This window comes from Salvelinus sp. IW2-2015, linkage group LG19, assembly GCF_002910315.2.
Source record: "Salvelinus sp. IW2-2015 linkage group LG19, ASM291031v2, whole genome shotgun sequence".
Taxonomy (NCBI): Eukaryota; Metazoa; Chordata; class Actinopteri; order Salmoniformes; family Salmonidae; genus Salvelinus; species Salvelinus sp. IW2-2015.
In genome coordinates this window covers 4,800,704-4,811,439 of record NC_036859.1, presented here as the reverse complement: position 1 = coordinate 4,811,439, position 10,736 = coordinate 4,800,704, and the positions used below count along the sequence as shown (strand labels likewise).

At 42.6% G+C, this 10,736-nt stretch overlaps 1 protein-coding gene across 1 annotated transcript in view; it reads left to right on the top strand.

Annotated features, from left to right (window-relative positions):
• Nucleotides 1–10,009, top strand: part of zbtb46 (zinc finger and BTB domain containing 46) — a 152,813-nt gene extending 142,804 nt beyond the window's left edge. Inside the window, 3 exon segments of the mRNA XM_070448765.1 lie at nt 4,785–4,874; nt 4,877–4,959; nt 5,784–10,009. Coding sequence (XP_070304866.1) covers nt 4,785–4,874; nt 4,877–4,959; nt 5,784–6,224 — 614 coding nt within the window. The 3' untranslated portion in view covers nt 6,225–10,009.
• The last annotated feature ends 727 nt before the right edge of the window (nt 10,010–10,736 follow it).

Here is a 10,736-nt window from a genome sequence, read left to right as displayed (position 1 = left end):
CTCTCTCTCTGTCTCTCGCTCTCTGTTGGTCCTTAAGGACTTAAACATGTCACAGTGTTTGAGTGGTTTGACTAAAATGCTGTTTCGCAATAAATGTTAATCTCTGAGAGCGAGGACTCCTAAAACCCAGCTAACAACAAACGTTCCCACAACATTAGAGAACATTCCCTTAAGAGTCTCATTAGGACATCAACGTCACTCAAAACATACCCAGAATATGGTTACCATGTTCTCAGAATATAAGGTATTAATGTTCTCGACACGTTTCATGGGAACGTTGTAAGAACATGCATGTGTCCAGTTTTCTGAGGGTTAAGAGAATATTTTATCAATGTCACACCAAACATACTCAGAACGTGGTTACCATGTTCACAGAATATAAGATATTAATTTTACAGACACAATTTATGGGAACGTTGCAGGAACATTCATGTGTTCAGTTTTCTGAGGGTTAGGAGAACATTTCATCAATGTCACACCAAACATACACAGAACACGGTTGCCATGTTCTCAGAATATAAGGTATTAATGTTCTCGACACGTTTCATGGGAACGTTCTGTCGTGGTCCCCTGGAGGTTTTAGTCTAGTTCCCGGTTTGTTTCAGGGATGTCCCTAAAGACGTGTTTCTTTACACACCACCCCGTGTTTCTGTTGCAGAGCCCGTCAAGGCTCTGATTGGTGAACCACTGTTCCGTTCACAGCTCTTTGTCTGTTGGCAAGGTTAGCGACACACACAGTGCTTTTAAAGATCAGAATACCGTGAACCTAAAGGTTGTGAGTTTAGATCCCCGGTGGAGACATGTTGAACAGTAACTACTTTATAAATTAACAATGGTATCATGTACACTACCGTTCAAAAGTTTGGGGTCACTTAGAAATGTCCTTATTTTTGAAAGAAAAGCACATTTTTTGCCCATTAAAATAACATCGAATTGATCAGAAATACAGTGTAGACATTGTTGTAAATGACTATTGTAGCTCGAAACGGCTGATTTTTTTATGGAATATCTACACAGGCGTACAGAGGCCCATTATCAGCAACCATCACTCCTGTGTTCCAATGGCACGTTGTGTTAGCCAATACACGTTTATCATTTTAAAAGGCTAATTGATCATTAGAAAACCCTTTTGCAATTATGTTAGCACAGCTGAACACTGTTGTCCTGATTAAAGAAGCAATAAAACTGTCCTTCTTTAGACTATTTGAGTATCTGGAGCATCAGCATTTGTGGGTTCGATTACAGGCTCAAAATGGCCAGAAACAAAGACTTTCTTCTGAAACTTGTCAGTCTATTCTTGTTCTGAGAAATTAAGACTATTCCATGCGAGAAATTGCCAAGAAACTGAAGATCTCATTCAACTGTCTCTAACCAGAATAGAAAGAGGAGTGGGAGGCTCCGGTGCACAAGTGAGCAAGAGGACAAGTATATTAGATTTTCTAGTTTGAGAAACAGATGCCTTACAAGTCCTCAACTAGCAGCTTCATTAAATAGTACCCGCAATACACCAGCCTCAACGTCAACAGTGAAGAGGCGACTCCGGGATGCAATTTCAGGACAATGACAGAATGTCCTGTGTTTTAAATCTGTCTATTGCAACGTTTTAATGAAACGGGTCTAGAACATTCATGTCTTATATTCAGAGAACATGGCAACCCTGTTCCGTGTATGTTTGGTGAAATGTTGACAGAATATTCTCCTGTTCCACAGAAAACCGGACGCATGAAGGTTCTTGCAATGTTCTCATTTAACGTGTCTAGAACATTAATATCATATATTCAGAGAACATGGCAACCCTGTTCCGTGTATGTTTGGTGTAAAATGTGTGGAATATTCTCCTAATCATTCAGAAAACTGGACACATGAATGTTCTTTCAACGTTCCCATGAAACGTGTCTCGAACATTAATAGTGGATATTCTGAGAACACGGTAACCACGTTCTGGGTAAGTTAGTTTTGTTTTGACATTAAGGGAATGCTCTCCTAACTCTTAACGCCAAAACATGCTAAATAGGGTCTCGGGAGGTTTTTGCTAACGCACATAAAATGTTCCCCTAACTAACAGAAAACTGGAAACTCAAACATCAGGGGAACATTACGGGTAACGTGACAAAAACGTTCTCTCTACCTAGAATTGTTAGCTGGGAATAGCCGTCTTTCCACTTCCTCATTCTGATCATTCTGAGGGAGAAAGTGTATTTTTCTGGCTGTTGGACGTAAACTGTAGTACAGTAGCACGTAGTGTCCTCATTTCATGGAAGGGCATCAACCAATTAGCCAATCAACCAACCACTCATTCAATCAAATTTGAATTCACACTGGACCTTTCACAAATGCATCTGACCAAAAAAGACAGCCTTGCGTCGACCCCCAAAAAGGGCAATGACAATATAAAGCTGTGTTTGTCAGTCCTGGTCTATGCGTGTCTGTACCCATACTGTGAATATTACTCAAAGGGAAGAGCAGAGGCTCCATTCGTGGAACTTTAAGGGGCGTCAGCCATTATGATTCTGGTCAAAAGCAGTGCACTCCAGGGTGTCATTCGAGATATGTATGTATGTCATATTGGTGTCTTCCACACAACAGATATGAGAACGGAGCAAGTGGAACTTGTCGTCTTGTTTAAGAAACTCATCCCTGAGCTGACTTGGGGAAAAACTCTTGTCAATATGTCCACCCCTAAAAACACGGGGTCCCTTTTCTCATGTGAATCCAGACTGATTACGAACCAGATGGCCCTTTTTATAAAGAGCAAAACGAGGCTCGTTTCAGTTGCACTGTTGTTATTTTGTTTTGTAAAGACAGGGTATTTTAGACTGTATTTTAAAAAATCTTTTCAGTCCCAAATATCATATATCAATATGTAATTTTCTGAAGTTTGAAGCGATTTCCTGGTAGTTTGTATTCTGTAATCAATAAACTGTGAAGGAACACACGTTTGGACGTTGGGTCTGATAGCGTTTTGTTGTGTTTGAGTCCTGTAGTTATGTAGAAATATACAGTACACACAAACTGTATAAAATCATGCGTTTAAAACACGTACATTTTCCTTTCCTAAATTGTCTTACCAGGTAAGTAATATGTATCCGCATACTGCGTGAGTATGTAAAAGGACATCATTCTGGTTGTAGATATAGACTATGCTCCATAGACTTTGAGTTACGGCCATGTTTTCCAATGCCTCACAGTTCAAGGTCGGATGAGGTGGTCATGTTTTCTACTCTGACTCCCTGAGCCTTCCTAATGTCAGGTAACCAACATGTGTGTCACACCCCCACTGGGCGGTAGATAAAATGTGTCCTCTCTGTTCTTGTCTTGGCGTTTGCTCCTCGCCCAATCTATCAACCCACTGGGCACACACTGGTTGAACCAACATTGTTTGCAGGTCATTTCAGGGAAATCACGTGGAACCAACGTGGAGTAGACATTGAATCTGTCCCCCAGTGGGACGCTTTTTGCCCGAACACATTTAGTCAATGTCCGGGTAAGACGCCTGTGTGCACACACAGACATACGCACAATATGTCTGCTGGAGCATCTACTTAGCCTTTAGACTTGGGCTTTAGCGGAGGCTGTAGAATAGGGCTCTCCGACCCTGTTTCTGGAGAGCTATGCTGCCTTCCTGTAGGTTCCTGTAGGTCTAGCTCCAACCCTAATCTAGCGCACCCGATTGTAATAACTAGCTGGTCGATAAGATGAAGGTCAGTTACAGCTGGGATTGGGGTGAAAGCATAAAGGAGGGTAGCACCCCAGGAACAGAGTTGGAGAGCCCTGCTGTAGAAGCTGAAAATCAACAGGGTGGTGTTACTTATTATGTACGGGTCCCCTTTGACCTGACTTCACCGCTGTAAGTATCTAGCAAGTTCTCCAACTCACGTGTGTTGGTCTGTACCTGATTCCTCCTGTGGGTGACCTGCTATATGTCATGTGTAGATATAGAGCTATCATAGCCCTCTTTCCAAGCCCCGCTGTGTTGTAATCTCTCTCCATCATCGCTCTCCCCCTTTTACCTTTGTATGTATGTATGTAGTGTGTCATTATTTTGTACCTGATCTCACGCGTGTGTTGATCTTAACCCAGTTCATCCTGAGTTGATCTATTATGTAACGTGGACATGTAGCTCGATTGTAGGCCTTTATCCAAGCCTTACTGTATTGTTCTCCATCTCTCTCTGATGTCTTCTTTGTTTTATCCAATAGACACTGACATTTAAGTGGGCATCAGAGTTGGTAATACACTATAATGTTAAATATAGGTTGGCATTGTCTTTTAAACCTGTGTCTTTGATCAATTGAATCTGTCACTTAAATTTGCACTTCTGGTATTTTTTTATTAATCTAACTGATGTAGAAGTTTTAAACCTTTTGAATGAACTTTCAACAAACTGTGGTTTAACTCGCGTAGACTAGATGCAAACTAATCTCTCTCTCTCTCTCTCTCTCTCTCTCTCTCTCTCTCTCTCTCTCTCTCTCTCTCTCTCTCTCTCTCTCTCTCTCTCTCTCTCTTCTCTCTCTCTCTCTTCTCTCTTCTTCTCTTCTCTTCTCTCTCTCTCTCTCTCTCTCTTTCTCTCGTCTCTCTCTCGCTTTCTCTCTCTCTCTCTCTCTTCTCTCTCTCTCTCTCTCTCTTCTTCTCTCGTCTCTCTCTCTCTCTCTCTCTCTCTTCTCTCTCTCTCTCTCTCTCTTCTCCTCTCTCTCTCTTCTCCTCTCTCTCTCTGCTCTCTCTCTCTCTCTCTCTCTCTCTCTTCCTCTCCTCTTCTTCTCCTTCTCTTTCTCTCTTCTTCACAGTGAATGACTTCACAGTCATCCGTAAAAGTTTAAGGTGCCCTACTGCCATGGTATCTGCCATGCACCAGTGCATCCTGAAAGAGGCACTGCGTCCCACACGGGCGAGAGGCCCTACCCCTGTGAGATCTGTGGCAAGAAGTTCACCAGGAGGGAGCACATGAAGAGACACACACTGGTGAGAGCAGTGCAGTAGCAGACAGTCACCACCGGGGTACAGCAGTGAGCTGAGTCACACACTGGCCATGCTGTTCCCTTAAAGAAACAGGTCTTTAGGCACAGATCTAGCACCAGTTCAGCTTCTCTTAATCCTAACTTTAGTATATGGGGGGGGAAAACTGCTAAATGTACCTTTTGAGTTAAAAGTCATTCAATTTCGCAATGAAAGTACTGGATAAGTGAAATGAAATCTAAAAGTAACATTTTAGCCCTGCTCCTTCCTTTTTCCTGCTCCCTTCTCTACTGCACACACACACACGCACACGCACACACGCACGCACACGCACACACACACACACACACACACACACACAAAATCTGGAGAGGCCAAAGAAATTAGCTGTGGTTAGAGCCAGGTGAAAGCCAGAGCAGTATATAGTATCACTCAGCTGCTGTGCTGTGCTCAGGGGAGAGGAGTTCAGAGAGCAGAGAAACATCCACTATGACTACAGGCCAGCCCAGCGGGAGTCAGGAAGAGATTGGAGGAGGGTTGAGGACTATTACTGGCCCAGGCTTTGAGCTCCCATGGTTTTGCTATGTCAGAGGATAGCATACAGAGAGGCTTCGGCCAACATCTGTGATGGATGTTTCTGCATTTAACAATGCTATCTCACTGTTTGACAACAATTTGACTTGAGCAGAAACAGGCTGACTCATGTTGTTTCCTTTGAGCATTCCAGTCTGTCCAACTCAGTTGGTAAGCTTGGTTTAGACTTCTGCATTCTTAAGGATATAAGTATGTGTGTAAGTTGTGTGGGTAAATGATGTGTGTCTCTCCTACAGGTCCACAGTAAGGATAAGAAGTATGTGTGTAAGGTCTGCAGCCGGGTCTTCATGTCGGCAGCCAGTGTCGGAATCAAACACGGCTCCCGTCGCCACGGCGTCTGCGTTGACTGTTCCGGGCGGGGCATGGCCGCGTTATTGGACCACAACGGGGAAGTGGGCGGAGAGCTCTCCCCTGAGGACGAGCCGTATCCCGGCGACCACCGTTTCCCTGATGACCAGACCGAGTGCGACGGCGACGGAGAGGAAGAGATGATGACGGAAGGGGATGGAGAGATAATAGGAGAGGCGGATGACAAGGGAAGGAAGTGGAAGGATGACTCAGGGATGATGACGGCGGGAGACGGGGCGATGGACAATGACAAGGAGGAGAGCAATGACTCTGTGCCAGAGCGGGCACAGCACAACGGGAGCGAGAAGGATTTCGGCTGGATCTCTTAGGATCCCATGGGATCATTTAGGATCTATTGTGGATCTGTTGGAATGTCTCAGGCAGAGACACTTCTCTTTACCCATGTTCATGGGCAGGCCTTCCTCTGAGTGGGGTATGTGGGCGATTCATGACAATGATCTAAATTGACAGGTGCCACACACACAAGCTGAGCCCTGTGCTGATGATTGCCATGGAGAGCGATTGAGAGAAGAGAGTCTCTTTCTGTTCACCACCTTTCTTTCCTCTTTAGTTTCGTTTTTTTTCTTGTTTCTGATGAGGTCCAGACCAGAGTCTGTCCATTGGTTTAGATGTCCACCTATGTCACACTGGGGCCAATGGGGACTTATTAAACGGTCTTGGGTGATGTTGGACTGTGGCCACTTGTGGTCACAGTCGCCACGGACCTGACGGATTGTTAACGGTTTGGAAAAATGCCACGGTGGTGTCTTGTTGCCATGCAGTCCCATTTGGGGACAGTCTATACATTTTTGGGGACAATCTTTTATCTATTGCAAAGATGCACGCGTCAGTCATCGGTCGGCACATTGTCTCCTGCCGAGTGAAACTGCCACAGACTTGCACTTTAAACGTTGACTAGAATCCTGTCAATGCCCACAACCCGTGGTTTACATTTTCAATCTGATTTTAACTACACAACTCGGTGACCGCACCTACCTTTAAGGATATATTGTATGTCCTCATGACTGTTATATATATACACATGGATATTAGTATGCTTATGTAGTAGTTTGCTGATTATATAGCCTACGCCTTTCAATGGGTTCTTTTTCCTCCACTTAAGTTACCATGCGTTTTTTTTTTAGCTGTGGTGAGACTTGTGAAAGGTTGAGCAAATGTACATACAAACAAGCCACGGGAATTCTAGTAGATCGAGGGAGAGTTGACGACAGGGAGTGTTAGAGAGTGAACACTATGCAGGAACATAACCCATCACTCCAGAGGTAAGTGCTCTCTACTTTCAGAGAGAGGATATCACCGTTTTTAGGGTCGCGTCCACAGTTTAACAGATGTTCTAGCGGTGCAGCGAAATGCTTCTGTTACCGGCTCCTAACAACACAGTGTCTAGATCTCCACTTCAGATATTTACTCCCAGAATGAGAGAGGTTGTCTTTGTCTGAGGAAAGGTGACGAAATGCTTATTTGTGTACCGTTTGCCTGTACGACGAGTGGGCCGATGGAGGGGTGAGAGAGACAGACTACATACACAATGACGACGGGTCAAAACTCATGCCAAAACGATCACACTATGAAACTATTCTACGTGGCTTACATTGAGTCTCTCTTTCTCCTTCTCGCCCGTGCTGTCCTTCCATCTCACGTTGTGTCTCTGTGCAGACTCGTTAGAACCTTTTGTTTAGTGATCATTTGTATATTTCACCATCAACACAGAATATGCACACTTTTACACCTTAGCGGACCTTAAATGATGGTTCAATCTTTCATTTTGGTGAGGACATTTTATTTCAGTTTTTGTATTTGTAAAGAAAAGGTCAGGCTTGAGTCCATCCAGAGAGGATGCCTGTTCTGCTGAGTGCTTTTGTGACGCTTTCTTTTGTTTGAAAATGTTATTTATTCAAATCCATGTTTTTTTTTTGTAGTGGAATTATTATACTATAAAAGCATTCCCGACACTCTGTCTCATGCCTTCTGTGGGCGCGGTGTGTGGGTGTGTCCGTGTGTGCGCACGCACGTGAGATGTGTTTTGATTTTCTTCCGGTTATTTCCTGCTATTTGACCATTTTGAGTCTTATTACGATGAGCAGAAGTATGATTATTGTTGTTATGGGTTACATTATTAACATGATGATTATTAAGTGCTGGATGCGAAGCATTATTGTGCGTTTCTTTTTGATATTTTATATCTTGTATAAGGAAAGCTTTTATATTTGGCCTTGTTGTGGACAGCAAGCCATTAGGCTTTTCAGATGACTTATGTTGTGCCAGTTCTCTGCTTTTCTGTTGTGTTTGGTTTTTACAGAGAAAAGACAAATTAGAAGAACTTATTCTAAGTTAGATATGGATCAGAACTTACTGTGTGTATGGTATGGCACGTGCTTCTATATTACTAACATACACTAATTCATTAACATTATACCAAAAACAATCTAATACATTGTATCAAGTGCTTTTGTTTCAACCGTGCGTGTGCAGGTGCAAATATTTTCAATTTATTGTGGTCTAATAATTTTGTTTGGATGTAGTTATTTCGTTTATTTTGTAATATTCTTCAGTTTGTATACATATGGTATAATTGAATATGAAGAGCCTTGTGCCCTGCTAGTCTAGACCTGCTGGAGATTGCATCTTTAACCCCTCTTTTCTTTATTGGCCTTGTTGCCCTGGTTTCCAAAGGCGTGTTCTACTGTATATCCTGAAACATAAACCCAATTCCAAATCCACCCCTGGCCCCAACCCCTATATACTTTTTGTAGGTCTGAAATGATCGGACTGGTGTAAATATTATATATTTCAACTTGGCCTATCAAAGGGCAAGGTCCTTCCAGACCTACAAGACATGTTTTGGAGTGCCTGGGCGCTACAAGGGAAAGGAACGGAGTGGGCCACAATGTTGGCTCTGGGAATTGTAGTTGGTTTGCCGGAGGTGGTTGCAAACACACCATCTGCCACACTTCAATTTCCATCTGTCCCAATTCTAAACACTGTATCCAACGAACACCCCTCTGCTGTATGTTTTGATTTCACTGATTGGAAATGCCTTCTCCATGTGTGGTGACTAGCTGTATTTAAGTTGCATCATTTTCATTTGACCCATCCATCAGCAATCTCTAATCTGTTTTCAGAAAGAAAACAAATGACGTTTGGGTGGATATGTTGAACGTTAATGGCTGAATATAATGGGATTGTCGAGAAGTGCAGTGTAGTCGGAAAGTAGTGCCGTATCCGTGATATTCCTCTGTCACCCACACAGATATTTTCACCCACTTTAGTTCTCTTTTCATCATCACCTGCCTGTGTCTTCTTCCTTGTCTTGGGTTGTAATTCAGGAAATATTTGCCATCCAATCCCCTCAACAATGTGCCTCGATCTGTTTTACCGGTGTGTGCGTGGGTGTGTGCGTGGGTGTGCCTGCGTGGGTGTGCCTGCGTGGGTGTGCGTGTGTGTTTCAAGAGAAACGGAAATCATATATTTTATCTCAATCACAGGTGCAAAAAGTTGAGACAAAAAAAAAATGCAGCTATATGTTTGTTTCTGACTGTGTTTATTAATCGTTTGTGCCCTGGTTTTATGGTCTTTACTGCACGTCTCTGTTCATTTGGCGTACCAAAGTCTCTCACATCCGCACACACCATGAACAACGAACTGTTTGCTTTTCAGAAGACGAATATGGCAATTCCCTTCTTAGATGTGTACAAAACGGAAATCCTGATTTAGCCTGTATAGCTTGATTCATATGTGCAAATCACAAAGCCATAGACATGGTTATATGTAGAGTATACTATATTTCAAAATTCTTACTTTTTATTTTAGACTCTGTTCTTTACTAAGAGTGATGTGTTCATATATATATATATATATATATAAATTGATATTACTATTATATATTATTTATTTTCTCTCACGTTTCGCGAGGTGTCTTTCATTTGTAAAGTGAGATGCTTGAAACTTTACGGTTCTTTGTTGGGAATATTGTTCAATATGACACTGACTTTATATCGATTATCATAAACCTGTGTTTGTAACGAAGATGTGTTTGAATAATCAAAACCTTGTTCTGTTTGGGGAGGATTAAAGTGGGACGATTTTCTGTGTAGTACTGATCCCTTTTTCCGTTTTTATAGCCAAACATGACCTTCCCTGCCGTCCTGTTGTGAGGGCTAGCCTAAAGGGCTAGCCCAGGCCTCTTTCTAACTTCATGTTTAGTGGAATTAGCTTGACTATTATTTGCAAAACAAATCAGTCTCAATAAATTTGGAAATTGCTGCTGAAAATAAGTTGTGCGCGTGTTGTACATTGTGTGTTCTTGTCAAACTCCACTGTATGATCTCGACCTCGGTGCTGTAACACACCCGTTCTTCACGAGGGGGAAAGTAGGCTTTACAGCAACGACGGTGTAGGGTGAAGTTGCTCCTACGTGTTGATCTTGGGTTAGTTTCACATTTTCCCCACTGATGGACAAGGTTAGAATTAGGGGAGGGGAGCTGATCCTAGATCTGTACCGAGCAGAAACTTCATCCCGGATCTTGTGACACAGACACACACCAAGGGAGAAATGTGGTGTAGATATTGGAGGGACGAACATTAGATGGGGGGGGGGGGGTCCTCCCCCATTTTTTTTTTCACATTTAAAAATGCATTTCCTGAAATTCTACACGGTTTGACATATTATGCCTCTCTTGATGGGTATTTTGAAGGGATATTTTTGAAAACACAGTACAAGCAGAAGGATAAATGGAGGATAAGTTATTACAAAAAATAGACAAAAGATGAAGACTGAGTTGTATTATAATGATGCACACATGCATATTTATTCATATTAA